Below are 19,825 nucleotides of genomic sequence, written 5' to 3' on the forward strand. Positions count from 1 at the left end.
TGAAGCTAGCAGTTAAACTGAGGAGAAAAGTAATAAGTCGATCACATTCTTGCACGTGAACACAATACTGCGTGTTAACAGAAGTTGTGCGAACATACTCAGTTTGGGACTGCTCACCAGTTACTACTGTGACACTACTGTGACACTACTGTGTTTGCTTACTATTGTCACTTTCTGTATTCAGTTGTTATTCTGATCCAAATGTTAAGTTTAAGTGTAATACGCAATGTAATGTAATCGTCAGCTCCAATTCTCTAAGCGACTTACAGACCATTCACCGAAAGTAACTTCTCTGTCTTCTGCCTTTATCCACATCCCTTTCAAAATAACTAAGAAAACTTGTTTGCATACTTGTTTAGCAAGTGTGTCATAATTTAATGCATTGCAACAATACTGATCATACGAAGAACTGTATGGGTGTTTGTGACTCAAATGTTGTGTTCATTGAGATCAGTTTCAAATTGCTGCTGCTGTTATTACAGAGGTGGTGGAGGAAATAAGTATGCTGAACTGACGGAATCATCAGAGTGTCAGTGTTCTGTTTCACATGTTTGTCAAATAACAACCTTTGTTTGTCACAGAAGCCGTAAATCTCATATTGCTTTATAGTCTACAGGGAGCTGCTTGAATCTTTAGGTTGACGCAGGAGACTGAAAGTGATACCCTCATTTGTAATAACTCTTCTGTCATAAAGTACATATTGTGTGGTGCAGTGATAATAATGATTAATAAATACATATCTACCAAAAAGTTGCAACTAATGAGCCTGTCGTTGTACACTACCAGAGAAAAGATAATACTCGTAGCGATGCCTCTATCCCGTGTGATGGGAACATCAATGACGGCAGGGCAGAAGAAAAGGATATGATCATAGTGGCCAGCCAAATGTGGGAGTTAATTTGTGAAAGTTGAAATGAATTGAATTTTATTTGATCATGTAGGATTACATGGTGTACAATGAACATACATGTAATATAGGACACATCAAAAATACAAAAACCTTTGTTATCATATACTTCCTAACTATTCTAACATCATTGATTATATTTAACAATGTTTACAAACTTAATGTGAGCATTACTCGTCAACACTGTAAAATTCCTTTTCCACCAGATAGTCTTCGATTCTTTGAAAACTTAATTCATGTACGTTGTCATGCTGTTTTTTTAGGCAGACCTTTTAGTAATGTGATACCTGAGTACTGGGGCCCTTTTTCAAGCATTGTCAGTCTTTGGGTATGCTTCATATGTCGTTTTTCCTCCCTGTGTTGTGAGTGTGTACACTAACATTTGTAGTTCACTCTGCACTATCTTTTGTGACATATACTATAGTTTATACATGTGCAACGAGGAAATAGTTAAGATACTTAGGCTTTTGAAGCAGTTTCTGTATGTTTCAGAAGTCTTTCTTCTTAATATGATTCTGAATGGTTGAGTTCTCCCATACTACCACTCCATACTGCAGGTATGGTTTGAAGAGTCCATGGTATACTGTACACAGAAGCTGTTTGTCTGCATACTGTGCTAGCTGCCTCATTGTAAATATGATGCTGAGTTTCTTACAGACAGAATTAATATGTTGTTTCCATTTCAGCTTGTTATACACAATAATGCCTAATAATCTAGTGGATTCTAATTCTCTTAGTCTCGTTTCATCCACTTCTAAACCCATGTGCACTTCTGAACACTGCATACAAGTCCCTTTTAGGTTTATAACAAGTCCATTTTCCAGGAGCCACTGCTAAATTGTGGTGTTTGCAGATATGTATGCTCCTCTCTCATGCTATGCTACAGTTTGGTCATTCACTTAAGGGCTGATAGGCCGTGGTCGATATATAAACCCCACCCTCCTGGGCTGATAGGCCGTGGTCGATGTATAAACCCCACCCTCCTGATAGCAGGAGACATCCTCCGAGGTAAAGCGGCGAACTGCTGCTTTACCTTGGAGGATTTCTCCCACAGTCTGAGACAAAACGTCAGGGCAGAGTTTTAGACATCGATCTCAGCCTGTCAGCCCAGAAGTTTTAAGTGAAGACAATATCGGCTGCAAAAGCCTACATTGTACGATAAGTTTGGTCGTTGTTCAATATTGTCATGTCATCTGCACACAATTTTTTCTCCTCTTTCTCTTCAATACCTATGTCATTAATCTGTTTGTTAAACAGCAGTGAGCCCATTACTGACCCCTGTGGCACTCCATACTGTATTTGATGGTTTTGGTTTCTGACTGATATGCATCCCCTATTGATACATATTGTTTCCTGTTGCATGCCCAGTTTGCCCTCGGATACTATAGTTTCCGATTTTCTTATCAGTATCTCATGGTCAGTAGTGTGGAATGCTTTGGAGAGATCCACAAACAGTGCAGGTACAACTCTGTAATGTATTTTGTCAGACTGGCAATTGCGGAATCCATTGCTCTACTCTGAAACCGTGCCACCTAATGGTAAGAGAATGTTGTATTTGCCCAGATAAATCAACTAATCTATTATGCATAAGCATTTCCAGGATTTTTGAGAAACCTGATATCAGTGAAACTGGCCTGTAGTAGTGGGGGTTGTTCTTATCCCCATCCTTGTACACTGCTACCACCCTGCTTATCTTCAGTTTTTCTGGAAGAATTCCGTCTCTGAGAGAGCTGTTTGTTATGTCCAGCAATGCTGAGATTATTTGTTCACTTACTTTATTACACAATACGATATTTTGTCATCACCAGCTGATTTCTTAGACTTCAGCTTCTGTTCCTGTACTGTTTTCGTCAGTTCATCTTCTGTGACTGGTTTCAAGAACATGATTCTGCTTCATTTTTATGATAACTTAATAACCTTCTTTTGTCGTGTGTTTTTTCCCCTACCACATTTATACAGTTACCATTGAGTATGTTAGCTATTTCTCTACCATCTGTAACCACTGTGTTGATAATTTTCATTAACCTGATTTCTTTGTTTGATCCAGCTTTTTCTTGTCTTTCATCATCAGTTAGTACCATTGAGTTCATTATGGTAGCATTAGTTGCTCTTGATTTTGCCTCTAGTTTTATTTTTCTATACTTCTTGTGTAGCATTTTATAATTTTCAGCTTCACCCGTTGGTCTCAGATCCTGCAGCTTGCTTCGCAGTTCTATTATGTCACTAGTAATCCACTTTGTCTGATCTGCATCTTTTCTTGTGTCTTTACTTTGGAGAATGCTGTGTTAAAATGTTTAATTGTTGTAATAAATGAATCATATTTTTCATTTACATTCTGCATCTGTAGGGCTTCATTCTAGGTTTCCCTGCTTAATATTGTTTTGATGGTGTTAATATTTTTTTCATGGATGATCTTAATTTCTTTGGTTGTTTCGGTTCAGATATGATGTCCTTACATCTGCAGAAGCAGATCAGCTGTCCATGATGATAGGATATTTCTGTTTGGACTACATGTGACTCAGTTAGACCCACTAATATGAGTTATGACATTGTCAATAACTGTCTGACTTTGAGAAGTCACTCTTGCTGGTGCTGATACTGTTGCCTCCTTATTATATTGTATTAACAGTTCTTCAAAATCTTGTCTCAGTTTTGATTCTTTTTCCCATGTCAGTATTCAAGTCTCCACATATAACATTCTTATTCATTCTTAGTAAGTTGGCCACAATTTTTTTTCCAGAAAAATGCTAATGTTGCCACCTGGTGATCTATACACACAAAACAATCTAACATCATCAGTAATTTCAAAGTCTTTTTCTGTAGTTATAGGTAATCTCACATCTTTATTGTTTGCAGTCCTTAGGGGCTTTCCTGTGTGTGTGTGTGTGTGTGTGTGTGTTTTTGTGTGTGTGTGTGTTTATAAGATATAGTCCTTTATTCTCACGCTAAGCTTTCCGGGTTTCAGTTAGACCATGTTTACTGATACATAGTATGTCTGGTTATATTTCACTTAGAACTTCTTCTGCTACTAGTTCCTTGTTACCAACGTACTGAATATTCTGACGTAGTACTTTTAAATAAGTTTTCTTACATGTTGTGGGCTGCATTCTGAGAGGGTATTCTGTAGTCCCTCCTTTCTTGTGTGGTGCTTATTAGTTTCTCTTTTTTCTGATTATTTTGCAGATATCTGTAAGCATTCTGCTGAATGTTACAGACCCTAATGTTTAAATGCCTTTCCAAGGCAGTTTTCACTCAGAAATTTGTTTGGGTCTATGAAAACAGTTTCAAGACAATCACACTGTTCTTTGATGGCATAATTTATTTTGTAGATTCTTTTGTCACTCACTGACATCCTTTTTATGGTACCGCCAAGTATTAGCCAAGATCCTGCATAGATACGTCTTGCCGAACGAATTAGATTTCTTGTTTCGTTCATAAATTCTTTGTCACTGCAGTGTTCCTTCAATGTTGCCGTATATATATATATATATATATATATATATATATATATAAAAAGAAAGATGATGAGACTTACCAAACAAAAGCGCTGGCAGGCAGACATATATGTCTGCTTGTGTCTGTATGTGTGGATGGATATGTATGTGTGTGCGAGTGTATGCCCCTTTTTTCCCCCTAAGGTAAGTCTTTCCGCTCCCGGGATTGGAATGACTCCTTACCCTCTCCCTTAAAACCCACATCCTTTCGTCTTTCCCTCTCCTTCCCTCTTTCCTGATGAGGCAACAGTTTGTTGCGAAAGCTTGAATTTTGTGTGTATATTTGTGTTTGTTTGTGCGTCTATCGACCTGCCAGCGCTTTTGTTTGGTAAGTCTCATCATCTTTCTTTTTAGATATATTTTTTCCACGTGGAATGTTTCCCTCTGTTATATATATATATATATATATATATATATATATATATATGTTAACCCTCCCGTTACCAAGTTTTTCACACCTCTATTTTACCAAGCGGGGTCTTTGGATTACCCCAAAAGAGTTTAGTGTTTTATTGTAATATTTGTTCTCAGATTTCGTTATTTCCATTGAGTGGGTTTGTTTAGTATTGAAAAACAGCTTTTCAGGTTATTATAAGTATTTAAACAGATCACGAATACAAAGTATAAAAAAAAATTTATATCTTTCACTAAATTCTGTACTCAACGAACAGAAAATTAATAATCTATGTACCTCAACAGTCACTGCAGTAAAATAACATAAGATTTTCTCAACTTTTCAGTCACGTACATGTTTGCACTGCATGCACTTCTCAGTAACAGTTTCTTCTCTGTGTGTATGTTACAAACAGTTTTCTTGCACGTTGCACAACAGAATCTTGTTTTCCGATCTTCATTTCTCTTGCAATCTTGACATCGTTGTGGCGTTGGTAGCTTGGAACACTGGGTCTGGATCACTGCTGTAGGAATTGCAATACCACAAGTTTTTGGTGCATCTTGTACATCTTTATGAAGACCGTTGACCTTTTTGGCTCTTTCTTCCATGTTGCCTTTGCTGAGTCCAAATGCCAGTTGAGTCGTGAAGAGTTTAAGTCGGCCTCGGTTATTCTTCTGCCATTCAGGAAATCTTTGAGTGTACAGAATGTATGCATTCAGTGCTGCAATATCTATCACTTCCATGAAGATTCTTAGTGGCCACCACCTCGTTCCTCACTGTATTCTCTTGTCATTTTGTCCCCGTTATCTACAGCACCTTTGGTTTTGTTGTAGTGCAGTATGATTTCGGGTTTTTGTTCACTTTCTTCACCACTCACTTGTCTCTCATTATGCTGAGGAGAGAGCAGTATTACTGCATTTCCATTCTTTCGAACACTGGAAACTAGTGTTAAAATCATTTGTGGAACCAAACATTGTAGAGTGAACTTCTCTTTTTCTGTTTGGCAAGAACTTCTTTGGAATCTCTTTCTTATTGGAACGCAAGGTACCAACCAATGTCATTTTTCATTTTAGTAGTTCAGCATCCAGTGGAAAACTGGTGAAAAAATTATCAGTTGTTACACAATGACCTTTATTCAGTAATGGTTCCATCAGATCTGAAACAACTCGCTGTCCTTGATTCGCTTCCTGAGTATTGTCCACCATTCCTGTGCAGATTTGAATCTGTAATAAGTGAGATGTCTTCACATCAGCACAAACCCAAATTTTAATGCCATACTTGCCAGGCTTGCTCTTCATATAAACCCAAAAAGGTCAGTTTCCTCGGTACATTGCTAATCGTTCATCTATAGTCATGTATTCATAAGGATAGAAGTTCTTCCACAAGGTAGATTGAAATTTGTCAAACACTACCCTGATGGCTTGTTCCTTGTCCTTGGTTTCTTCAATTCTCTGTGCTCTTGAGTCTCTGTTGTCAAATCGCAAGAATTTCAGTATAGACAAAAAATCGGTTTCTTGACATGGCAGCAGAAATGAACGGTTGCTGAAAGGCAACATTACCTCCCCACAGATTGGAAGCACTTGTGCAATGTCCATGAGTTCGACCAGCTCCTATTAGAATTGCTAATACAGCGTACACTTCAGTTGCATTTATATCTCCCCATGTCGTTTTGTTTGAAGGATGAGCTGCATTCCACAAAGAAATTACGCGTTTGGCTTCTCTGTTCATTTTTTCTACAATGATGCTCACTATTTCCTGTGAGATTAATAATAAAAATGACTGTTATTGTTTTGATTGTTTTTCCATCATTCACTGGACCAGGTGTTATGTTCAAAATATTGCGACGTCGACGCCGCCCACCTTTTGGTGGTTCACTAGAAAATTGTAGTCCACTTCTAGAAACAAACAACTTTCCTGTGTCTTCTTCTTCTTCTTCTTCTTCTTCTTCTTCACATGAATGTGTAGTGTCTTCTGATATTTCATCATCAGCTTCATCTGATGCTATGATATGGTCTTCGGCAAGAGGTTCCATATCTTCATTCAGTTCATTATCAATGTTCAATTCATTTTCATCGTCACTGACATCAGAATTGTATAGAATTTCCATGATCTCTACACTAGAAAGTCCTTTGGACATCATTACTTGCAGATGAAATACTGACTCGTGTAATGTCAGCTCAACAGTGAATGTCAAATTCAACTCAACGATAGTAACCAGCAACAATAACAAACATTGGATCTATGGCAAAACTCAACAAAGAAGATGAATGACAGATATATTTCCAAAAATCTTCTTTTTCTACAAATAAGAAAATAAGACGTTTCATACCAAGTGGGGTAGTGTCACAATCCCACCAATAAATGACTTGAATAACAATGATAAAGCCAAAAAAATTAGACAGTCGAGAGTGTGAATTCAACGTCAATCATTTTAGTACAAAGTCATGAAACCACAGGCATGTGGCCCTTCAGATAACATTATTATAGGGAAAAAATCAACCTGGGGTAGTCAGAATACCCCGCTTGATAATGCGAGGGTTAATAATATTTGAAGATTGTCAAATATCATTATAGAAACTTCTTTGAGTAATTCGTGCTGCGGTGGTGTACATTGTGCTTTAGTTGTTAAACATGTTCTTCAGAGATTGTCATAAGTGTTTTATCAATGTAATTGGTATCATCATCATTGATGCCCTTGGTTTAATACAGCATAACTGTAAGAGTGCAGTGGCTAGATTCCCAGGTTGTAGTAAAGGTGTTGAAATAAGAGACTAGTATTGTTGCAATTCAGCCATATAATTTCTAAAGTACTGTAAAATCGCACCAGTCACCAGGTCTGCTTCTGAGGAAGCTGGGAGTTATCTGGAGTAGAATTGACTTTTTCCAACAGTTTAATCTGTTAAGAGAAATAATAATAATAATAATAATAATAAAACCCGTGGAGGCCCGGGAAAAGAATAGACCTCCGGTATGTTCTGCCAGTCGTAAAAGGCGACGAAAAGAACAAACCACTAATAGGGCTAACCCCCCTTTTAGTGTGATTAGTTGGTTCAGGACAGAACTAAAGAAGCCTCGGACAAGCGCCGTCATGGTCGGGGACGACGTTTGAACCCTGTGTCCGCCCACAATGGTAACGACACTGCTAGCCAACTGGAAAATGATTTAAATCCAAATAGAGGTGTTTTGCAGGATATGCTTCCTACAACCACCCTAGAAGGAAAACAAAGACACAGGATGAGATGGTCAGATGAAGTTAATCGACACCTCGTGTTCTGTTATTACCAAGCAACAAACCTAGGAACCAACACAACTGGATACAGATCACAAGTATACACAACATTTATTATCAGATACCCAGAATTAAAACTTTTAACAGAACGACGACTAGCTGATCAGATCCGTGTAATAATAAAAAATAACAGGATACCCCAGTCAGAATTAGAAAACATCAAACCAAAAGTACAACAAATAATGGAACAAAATAATGTGCAATTAGAAGAAGAAGAAGAAAATACAGTAATGGACTCAAACATCCCAGAGCAAACAAACAAAGAACAGCAAGCATCAATTAAACAATCAGAGGAAAATGAACAGCCACCAGAACAAGCACAAATAGAACACGAAGTGACACACATGTTAGATATAGAAGAAAAATTTCAGCTGACATATATAGAATACAAAGACACAAATACAGACATTAGACCATTCTTGCATAGACCGCCAAATAACCCACAAGTCGAAACAATAAAAACTACCAACACAATCATACACAACAAAATAAATGAAAACACAACTATGGAAGAGTTAAAACTACTGGTTTATATAGGAGCACTCACTACACTAAATATACACACTAGGCAGAGATCAGAACCAACCAACACACAGAAGAAACCCACAAAACCAGCATGGCAACACAGGCTACAGATCAGAATAGAAAAACTGAGAAAAGACATCGGACAGCTAACACAATTTATAAGAAATGAAATGTCAGAAAAAAAAAAAAAAAAAAAAAAAACGAAAAACGTTAGGTAAAATCTCACAACAAGAAGCGATAGAGCAATTAGATGAAAAGAAACAGAAATTACAAGCATTGGCCAAACGACTTAGAAGATACAAAAAAAGTGAAAATAGAAGGAAACAAAACCAAACATTCAACACAAACCAAAAGAAATTTTACCAGACAATAGATAACACACACATTAAAATAGACAATCCACCAAACGTAACAGACATGGAACACTTCTGGAGCAACATATGGTCAGACCCGATACAACATAACAGGCATGCACGGTGGATACAAGCAGAAACAGACACATACAAGATGATACCACAAATGCCTGAAGTGATAATTTTGCAACATGAAGTCACCCAAGCAATTAATTCTACTCACAATTGGAAAGCCCGTGGAAAAGATAAAATAGCAAATTTCTGGCTAAAGAAGTTCACCTCAACACATTCACATCTAACTAAATTATTTAACAGTTACATTGCAGACTCATACACATTCCCTGATACACTTACACATGGAATTACTTATCTGAAACCTAAAGATCAAGCAGAAACAGCAAACCCAGCAAAATATCGGCCCATAACATGCCTACCAACGATATACAAAATATTAACTTCAGTCATTACACAGAAATTAATGACACATACAACACAGAACAAAATTATAAATGAAGAACAAAATTGTAAATGAAGAACAAAAAGGCTGTTGCAAAGGAGCACGAGGATGTAAAGAGCAACTGATAATAGATGCAGAGGTGACATATCAAGCTAAAAGTAAACAAAGGTCGCTACACTACGCATACATTGATTACCATAAAGCTTTTGATGGTGTACCCCACTCATGGTTACTACAAATATTGGAAATATACAAAGTAGATCCTAAATTGATACAGTTCCTAAACATAGTAATGAAAAATTGGAAAACCACACTTAATATCCAAACAAATTCAAATAATATCACATCACAGCCAATACAGATTAAGTGTGGAATATACCAAGGAGACTCATTAAGTCCTTTCTGGTTCTGCCTTGCTCTGAACCCACTATCCAACATGCTAAATAATACAAATTATGGATACAATATTACTGGAACATACCCACCAAAATCACACATTTGCTATACATGGATGATCTAAAACTACTGGCAGCAACAACTCAACCAATTACTAAAGATAACAGAAGTATTCAGCAATGATATAAATATGGCTTTTGGAACAGACAAACATAAGAAAAATAGCATAGTTATGGGAAAACACACTAAACAAGATGATTACATATTGGATAACCACAGCGACTGCATAGAAGCGATGGAAAAAACAGATGCCTATAAATATCTAGGATACAGACGAAAATAGGAATAGATAATAAAAATATTAAAGAAGAACTAAAAGAAAAATATAGACAAAGACTAACAAAAATGCTGAAAACAGAATTGACAGCAAGAAACAAGACAAAAGCTATAAATACCTATGCTATATCAATATTGACCTACTCATTTGGAGTAGTGAAGTGGAGTAACACAGACCTAGAAGCACTCGATACACTTACACGATCACAATGCCACAGATATAGAATACATCACATACATTCAGCAACAGAAAGATTCACATTAGGCAGAAAGGAAGGAGGAAGGGGATTTATCGACATAAAAAAACCTACATTTTTCTACCTACAGGTAGAAAATTTAAGAAAATTCTTTTAAGAACTAGCAGAAACTAGCAAAATACACAAAGCAATCACTCATATAAATACATTGGCCACACCATTGCAATTTCATAACCACTTCTACAACCCTTTAGATCACATAACATCAACAGATACGAAGAAAGTAAATTGGAAAAAGAAAACACTACAAGGCAAGCACCCGTATCATCTAACACAGCCACACATCGATCAAGACGCATCCAACACATGGCTAAGAAAAGGCAATATATACAGTGAGATGGAAGGATTCATGATTGCAATACAGGATCAAACAATAAACACCAGATATTACAGCAAGCATATTATTAAAGATCCCAATACCACAACAGATAAATGCAGACTTTGCAAACAACAAATAGAAACAGTAGATCACATCACAGGCGGATGTACAACACTAGCAAATACAGAATACCCCAGAAGACATGACAATGTAGCAAAAATAATACATCAACAGCTTGCCTTGCAACATAAACTTATAAAACAACACGTTCCCACATACAAATATGCTCCACAAAATGTACTGGAGAATGATGAATACAAATTATACTGGAACAGAACCATTATAACAGATAAAACACCACCACATAACAAACCTGACATCATACTCACCAATAAAAAGAAGAAATTAACACAACTAATCGAAATATCCATACCCAATACAACAAATATACAAATACAAACTTATGTATACAACTACAGAAGTCCGTAATTGTTGATACATGTTCAATTACCCGAAAGTTCCTAAATGCAATATAACATATACCGTACAGTTAAAAGGAAGTCACGCTTGATCAAGGTCTGCGTCACTTTCCATTGTTAACCAGACATAACGTCTGAGAAAGGAAAGAAATAATAATAATAGGTAGTGGCAGATTGAACTCTTAGGATGTGCCTGGATGGCTCATTTAATCTTTAAGAATGTTTCATAACAACATTTACTACAGTTCCATTCACCTTTAGGGGATTTTAGTTTAGAGAGATTTTTGTTTCTCAGTACGTAACTTGTGCTGGGCTGCCAGATGGTGTTTTTTTGTTAGTTGTAGTAATGTTTGACATCACTTTAATATCTTTGAACAGGTTATCCTTTCCTGGTGCCCATGATCTGTGGAGCAAATATAGTGTACAAGAAATGTGGTTATAGATGTATTTCTTGCGTTTGCACATGCACAGGAAAAACATAGTGAATGACTACTTTTAGAGAGTAGGATATACATAATCTTTCTTAAGGTTTGTTTATTCTTTGTGTTTCAGAAAGATGAAGTTTACTTGAATCTTGTACTGGAGTATATACCAGAGACTGTGTACAAAGTTGCAAGGCATTACAGTAAATCTAAGCAAACTATACCTACTAGTTTTATTAAGGTAAGTGCCATTGTTAAACTGTGTTGCAATATATTTGAATGTGTTTGAATTAGAAAAATGACTTTAAAACAAAAAGGGGTTCACATGAGTAGGGAAAAATAGGCACAAGTAGTTATTCTGTGAGGATTTATTGAACACACACATTAAACAAAAATGATGAAATGGTAGAACATTGTGTATTGTTTAAAGTATAATACTGATCAAGAATCTCCCACGTGGAGGAGCTGAGCGAAGATGCAAAGCTCTGGTTACGTACAAATCACTGTGGTGACAGTCGCACAACATTGGACTTGATTTGGCATTAGCCTACACAATTTTAATCTTACCATGTATTTTATTTTTTAGTAGTATTGAGTAAGTGGTTTATCACACTGTTATGAAAAAGATAGTTCCTGCTATTATCCTTTTCATAATATTGTTACATTCCATCCTGAGGTTTTCTATTGTTTGATAAATGGTTTATAATAAGGCATGAAAGAAAATAGATCTTTTCGCAGTTGCTCATGTAGATCGTGTCATCTGCCTCAAACGAAAAACACAGTATTACATTGTCAAAGATTCCTGTCGACTCCCCACGACACAAGGAAAGGACATACATGCATAAATACATTGAAGCATGAATATCACAAATACACTAAAATTTTAAAATAAATTATTTATTTCCTGTTATTCATCATCTTCTACAGTGTAAAGTCCGTGACTGTGTCTACTTCGAACATAAGCCTCTCCATCTATCCCAGTCTTCTCCTCTCTTGTCCACAGATCCCTTCACTCTTAACGATCTCTCTCCCTCTTGGTTTCTTTCCTCGTGTTATTTCACGAGTTTGTCCCAGTATCTCGTCAACTCCCATTGTCTTTACATGTCTGTACCACACTCTTGACTTTTCTGAGATCTTCTACATGAAGTTCTCTTCCATTGTTTACCTCACCATCTCATCCCATTCGCCATTTGTTCTAGTCAGTCATGTCCTGCTTTTTTTGAAATTAATGTTCTATGCAAGACTTCAGTATTTCTTTCTTTCTCGTTGCAGTTGTACATGTACCAACTGTTTCGAAGCTTGGCGTACATTCACTCATTAGGCATATGCCATCGGGATATAAAACCTCAGAACTTGTTGCTGGACCCAGAGACAGGTGTTCTCAAACTGTGTGACTTTGGCAGTGCCAAGAATCTGGTAAAGGGTGAGCCAAATGTGTCGTACATCTGCTCACGCTATTACCGTGCTCCGGAGCTCATATTTGGGGCCATTGACTACACCACCAAAATAGGTATGTTTTGTAAAAATCATTTTATTCCAGTGTGCAAAATTGTTTTATTCATAACAGTGAATTGATTTTAAGTACACATTTATATGGCTAAAACAACTCAATTTAGGTATTATGTATAAAATATTTCTTTCATCATGTGATACAATTTCGTGCACTTTCTTTTTAACCTTTAGTGAGAGTCCTATATTCTCACATGTCGAGTTTGATACAAATTTAGTTATAAATTTTTTTTATTTATAATGTTAAACATGGTTATGAAAGTGGGTGTCTTCACGTTATTCATGTAATATCGTTCATTACACTAGTAAATAATGTAACAGAAATTAAAATATTGCGCAGGAGGAAGCAATCAGTTGGATGTGAAATGTAGATTTAGCATTTGGCTCACAGTTCATCTACACAGATATGGGAGGGAACAGTGGCTTCTTCAAAATTAATTTTAGCTGGCAAATAACAGTAACATTTACAAATATCATTCTAAAAGGGGAAACTAATCTTCATTAACTTGTAAGATACTGTCTGCCACTCGTGAGTGCAGTGTGTGTCAGGCCCTTTGATAATAATATGCTTGGTAAGATAAAGTATACAGTCTTGAAAAGAATTAATTATTTATAACTACATGTAAACTTTGCAGTATAAGAAATTATATTTTGCCTCCTAATGGCTGTCATGTACGTTTGCCTGACTAAGCATCCAAACAGTAAGTGTGTGTGTGGATTCTTTGCAGATGTATGGAGTGCTGGATGCGTGTTGGCAGAATTGCTCCTGGGGCAGCCCATATTCCCAGGTGATTCTGGTGTCGACCAGTTGGTTGAAATCATAAAGGTGCTCGGAACACCGACACGTGAACAGATACGTGAGATGAACCCTAACTACACAGAGTTCAAATTTCCGCAGATAAAGTCTCACCCGTGGCAGAAGGTAAGCCTAGAAAGTGAGCTCTGTAATTACAGCAGTTACTGGAGATGTCACTTTTAAATAATTTCATCTGCGCTGTTCAGTTTATGTTTACTTAATTCAGTCTGAAATGTTAGCACAGTGCTTCTTAATGTGTAGTTCAATATTTCTACTTCCTTGGCTTGTGATTATGTTGTGTTCGTAGATGATGATGATGATGATGATGATAAACAATATGTAAACTGACACCAAACTTTGGACCGCATTTACTTTTCGTTTGTGGGAAATAGCAGTCTTGTATGTTAAAACTATGGTCAGTGTAGGAAAACTGAGAGATGGAAGAGGGGTAATTGCAGTTTAGAGGAATAGGTTTGCTAGTTTCAGGAAATATTTCAATTTGTTGTTTCCCAGTCAGCATCTGTCAACTCTTGTTCAAATTGCATTTTTTTTTTTTTCATGCCCTGTTGTACTCGTTTTGTTCTTGGTGGCTCAACGTTGCCTACTAATTGCTAAAAGCTTTTTGTTACATTGTTGTAAGATACCCCCATTCTCATTTATTAAGTAGTGTTTAGCGTCTAGCATATGGGCTGTTGGTAAATTTGGATTTGATCACTATTGGAAGCCCTCAACAGGCTGATAAGTTTTTCTGGAAGGTGGAATTAATTATAAACCTTATCTTTCCCCTGTGCAGGACAGCAGTAGACTGAGAATACTCGGGCACACTGGAAAAAGTTTAATGGCCAGAGAGACAAGATAATTTACTGAAATGTGCAGGTGGTTTATTTTGTTAAAAATGCATGCTATTTTTTATAGCTCTTGAGGCACATGTTTAATTTAAAAAAAAATTATCTTCATTTTGGGGTCTGTATCAACGTCTCTACACCAAAACAAGAGTAGGAATTGCGATACACTAAATGTAGACTGGAACTTCCTTCACAATTCACCAAATTAACATATTTCAGCAGTACACTGTAATACTGATGTGCCTGACGGTTAGCTTACTTGATCCTTAAAATTTCATCCAGTATTTGATGTCGTGTCGTGTTGTGTCGTGTCATTTTGTGTAGGTTTGAATCTGCAAGAGATCCCACTTAATTTTAACAAGGTCTGTATACCTCTTATTTGTAAATGCATATGAACATAAAAATTTATTATGTACCTTCACAAGGCACAGAGCCATAGTCCTAAAATAATGAACAGAGAATATCTACCATGCTTCCAAGGCTCTCAGGTGTACTGCCAGATCCAGTTGTTGAAAATCCACAATATTTCAGCTAACAATTGTTCCAACATTGACAGGTTGAGCCAAAGTTCCTGCTGCGTGCTGGCAGTATTTATACTTGCTGGTCCAGAGTTCGGACCTCGTCAGCCCTATGCTGTGGTGGTGGTGGTGGTGGTGGGATGTCTGTTTCCTCCTGTCCATTGTCCCTGTCACACATCATGTCTGGATGTCACATTTTGTTGTGATGGGGCTTAGTATTGGCTCAAATGCCTTGTTCAGATGGAAGCCTCAGTCTCTGTCAGTCAAATTGTCAGACATATTTCAGTTGCTTCTTCGCCAATGCAGTCCCAAAATTTATCAGTGGTAGCATTTTCATTGCAGTGTTCTGCTATTGTAGACTTACGGGGCTACAGTAAGCAGGTCTGGCACTCATATTCTGTATATCAGTCTTCAGTTCTGTGGATTGTTTGTCCAGTATACGTTCTTCTGCATACACATGGAACATAGTAAATCACTTTTTTTACTCATGTCATATTTCACTGTCCCTAATAAAGTTCATATTTTGACTGACAAGTGGAAAATTGGCTTTGTGTGATGATTTTGCATTAGTCTTCCCATTTTTTGAAGATATGTTGGCAACAAATGGTGTGAAAGAGGTCTTCTCATTGTCTTCTGCCTTGTTTTTGTCCTCTACCTCATTCTTTGAGGTCTTGCTTCACTGGGCCATCCGAATCTGTTGGTTAGGTTTCCATTCTTGTGGAAGATGGATTCCATATGCCACATCTTTGCCATCAGACTTAAGTGTGCCCAGTGCACGCTGTTGTTCTACAAGGAATGACAGCAGCTAGAGGCATGAGGTATAAATCTGTATGCTTTGGCTTACAGTGTACATAGTGAGCAAATTAGCTGTTGAGCCTGTGCTGAGCTAGAACGTCAAGAAAAGGAAGTTTGCCGTGGAAAACTGAATGTTTTCGTGGAAAGAATCCAAATATTCTAAGAATTTCTATAGTTTTTCTAGGCGATGTGGCCAGATGACAAAAGTGTCGACATATGCAAAGACACAGACCAGTCTAGCTAAGCAATTTGCAATGCTCTGTTCTTGAACACTGTGAACAAATTTGCTACAACTGACAAAAGGAGCCTGTCCATGGCTATGCCATCACTCTGCTCGTAGTATTTTCTGTTGAAAAAAAATAGGTCGATGTCAGAATGTGTGTAAAAAAAGCTGTGTTGGCTTAAGGCTGAACTCGTTGATTAATTTTATGAAGTCTTCAAATGAGAAGTTGGATGACATCAAAGTTGTCCATAATGTTGGGACTCCTGCAGCCTTAGCTCCATCAGCCAAGTTTGGTACGTGTGTGTGTGTATGTGTGTTCACTTGCAGATGCGAGAGCCCACCAGATAAGCCACATGCTTAGCCAGGGGATATGTCCGTGCCGTAATGTTGCTCACTATTAGTCACGTGCATTCTTTGTGGGTATTTGGCAGGCCATACGGTCTAGATGGTACAGCAGTGTCCTGGCAGAGTGATTTGGAAAAGTCATCATTGAGTGCGCAATTTCTTCATCTGCTGGATTTTAAGAAAGTATAGCAAAATCATCGGCAAATGCCAGGCAGTTCACTGTTTCACTCACACCAGTTTTGTTAAGTACATTCAATAATCAATCGCATTTTCATTCCAGATCTGTACTATTTCTTATAATACACAGTTGAAAAGGACTAGAGATAAGCCATCATTTAGTGTTAAAGGTTTATTTATTTTAAAGCTCTTAAAGATTTTCCTCATGAACTACACTTTAAAGACTGTATGCATTTCACAGATTGGAGTTCCCGGTTCAGTTCAAATACAAAATCCTTTTTTTTTCTTCCCAGTGTAATTTTAAAAAGATACTTTGTAGCCAGCCAGTGAGAGAGAGATTCCTCTGTGGTTATTGATGTCTCTTTCTATCACCTTTCTTGTGAAGAGGATGTATTAAGATGACATTCTATTCTTCCAAAATCTTCTGTAAATAAGTTGCAGATGTTTTATAATCTTTGTGATGATTTCAGAATTCCAGCTGTTATGGAGTTTTCCATACTGGCCTTGTTATTTTTCAGAGTTTTAATTGCTTGTCTGATTTCTTTCATGGTTGATGGTATATTCCCTTGATCCTCACAAAAATCTAGGAAATAAACAATGGACAATCTGGAAAGAATACAAATGCGGATAATTTTAAAACTGGTGCAGCCACAGCTAAAATAGTTATACATGATTTTATGACAATTTATACAGTGAACAGTTTTTAAAATACAGATGTTACAACTATTAAAATGAAACTGAAGGAAATGTCCAATGGTCTGCTGTAGGTGCATTTTTTCAGGTCACTTATAAACCCATATAACCGGTTTCACAACTTTAAAGTTCCATCTTCTGGTGCAAATATAAATGCTATGTCATAGGTTACAGAGTGCCACAGAGTAACAATTGGCAAGGCTGGGTTAAGTTTTTAGCCCCCCCTCGAAACAATAAAAAACAAGCATCAGTTGATAAAAAGATCATAGTCGGTGACGAATGTCACATCTGTGTCAAATCTCGAACTGTACACTTTCCTGTTAAAATATGCTCTTGTCGGCCTGTATCGAGCAACAAAGTGCCCCTTCGTAGGTGTTATTCGGGCAACTACTGGGCCCTGTAGTGACAAAAGCTGGCACGCTTATGTCTATTGCCACCAACACAGCAGCTGACAAAATAAGCTAAGTGCGCCCTGTGTGTTGTTGAAACATATGCTGTGGCTGCCGTCTGGGTACTGAGATGGTGATGTCACTGCAGACGTGACTTAACGCAAACGTGATATTCGTCTTTGATGATTGCGAGGGGGAGGGGAGGCCAAAAGTGTAACCTAGTTGCACCAATTGTTACTCTGTGGCATTCTGTAGCCTATGACATACCACTTATATTCGCATCAGAAGATGGAACTTCAAAGTTGTGAAACTGGTAGTATGGTTTTATACGTGACCTAAACAAATACAGCTGCAGCGGAACATGGGACATTTCATTCAGTTTTGTTTTCATATTTTTGACACCTGTATTTTGAAAAACTGTTCACTGTATGAATTGTCAAACAGTTGCATAGAATTTAGGTAGTATGAGCTGTGAAGTAGTCACTGAAGTCAAACACACAGTGCCGTGTGGCACACTCAGCAGTTGTGTCATCCAGTTTATTATCGGCCGCAGTTTGGTAGTGGCCATTCGTGGAGAGGGACAGCTCGTTAATGGGCACATCCACATAGAATTCAGCACAGTGTTTGCAGCTTAGTTCGTAGGTCAAGTGGCTGCTTTCTGAGGTGACCCTACCTTTGATGGGGTGGGAAATGCCTTTTACAGGACTGGACTAGGTGATAGTTGGAGGATAAGTTGTAGTGTAAGGGGTCGGAAGCAGGGGTGGAAATAAGGACAGACAGTGATACTGTGTAGGCTGGATGAATTGTGAAACACCATTGTTGGAGGATATTGCAAAGGACATTTCTCATTTCTGGACATGACAGTACCGGTCAAATCGTTGTGGACAGTAAGGTGCAGGAGACCCGATTTCGGTGTGTGAAGGCTTCAACGAGACACCACCTCGTACTCCACTATCCCCTCCTCTTCCTCACCCCATCCATCTCCCACCACTACCCACATCAGCAGTCATTGTTACCACTCCAGTATGTATATATATATATATATATGTGTGTGTGTGGGGGGGGGGTGGGGGGCCTTCTTTGTGTGAAAGCTAAAAGAAAAAATCTAACAATCCACTTTTAAATGGGTCTATCTGCTGCTCAGCAGTTCCTCTTAGTGGTGAGAAGCAATCTGTCATAACTCACATTGCTAAAATCTAAGAATTCTAATTTATGGCTGTATTCTTGGGCACTGTAACAGTTCATGAGAATATTTTGCATACAACCTTTCAGTTTATTTCAGAATATCTGGCAAAAATCTCTAGAATTACTTATTGCAAAAGTTTCTTTAGTTTCAGTAAATTTCAAGTGATCTTCTGACTCTCAGTGTTATCATTGATTTCTTATCTTCGTTGTTTAAGTTGTTCAGTTTGATCCATGGTTCCAGATCTTTTCCAGTTTCTCCAGTTTTCTGATTTTGCTGTAGTTATGTTATTTCATCTTGGAATTGTTGTGTTGTTTCTTGTGTTATAGTAAGTTGATCTTTGTTGTATTTTTATTATTTCTGTGACACTTTTGTATTTTCACAAAGCAAAAAATTAATTTTAGTTTTAAACAGATAGTGATCATAATCAAATTTACCTTATCCGACTACTTTAATAAATGTAATTTCTGTGTAATTTGTTTTAGAAGTAGCCACATGATCCAAGAATAAAATCATCTAATACTATTTGGTTACATCATTGTACAAATAGGCAAGGAAAAATTTTAAAATAATAATAAGAAATAATTTGGCATAGACAGAAACCAACAGAAATGTGTAGGACTGATAAACTCCTGCATAATTTTTCAGGGTAATGTAACGTCTTTAGAAAACTTGCAAGAAAAGCTAAAACATCAGTGGGTTATTATTTTATTGAAATCGTAAT

The 19,825-nt window shown here is 37.2% G+C and overlaps 1 protein-coding gene across 5 annotated transcripts in view; it reads left to right on the top strand.

The window, feature by feature from the left end:
• The window catches only part of LOC126210127 (glycogen synthase kinase-3 beta), a 325,023-nt gene that overhangs the window by 257,908 nt on the left and 47,290 nt on the right, over window positions 1-19,825 (top strand). For all 5 annotated transcript variants that reach the window (XM_049939273.1, XM_049939275.1, XM_049939271.1 and 2 more), the window contains 3 exons: window positions 11,759-11,869; window positions 12,901-13,138; window positions 13,866-14,059. In XM_049939273.1, the coding sequence (XP_049795230.1) occupies window positions 11,759-11,869; window positions 12,901-13,138; window positions 13,866-14,059 (543 nt within the window). The remainder of the gene's footprint in view (window positions 1-11,758; window positions 11,870-12,900; window positions 13,139-13,865; window positions 14,060-19,825) is intronic.

Source organism: Schistocerca nitens, chromosome 10, assembly GCF_023898315.1.
Source record: "Schistocerca nitens isolate TAMUIC-IGC-003100 chromosome 10, iqSchNite1.1, whole genome shotgun sequence".
Classification (NCBI taxonomy): domain Eukaryota; kingdom Metazoa; phylum Arthropoda; class Insecta; order Orthoptera; family Acrididae; genus Schistocerca; species Schistocerca nitens.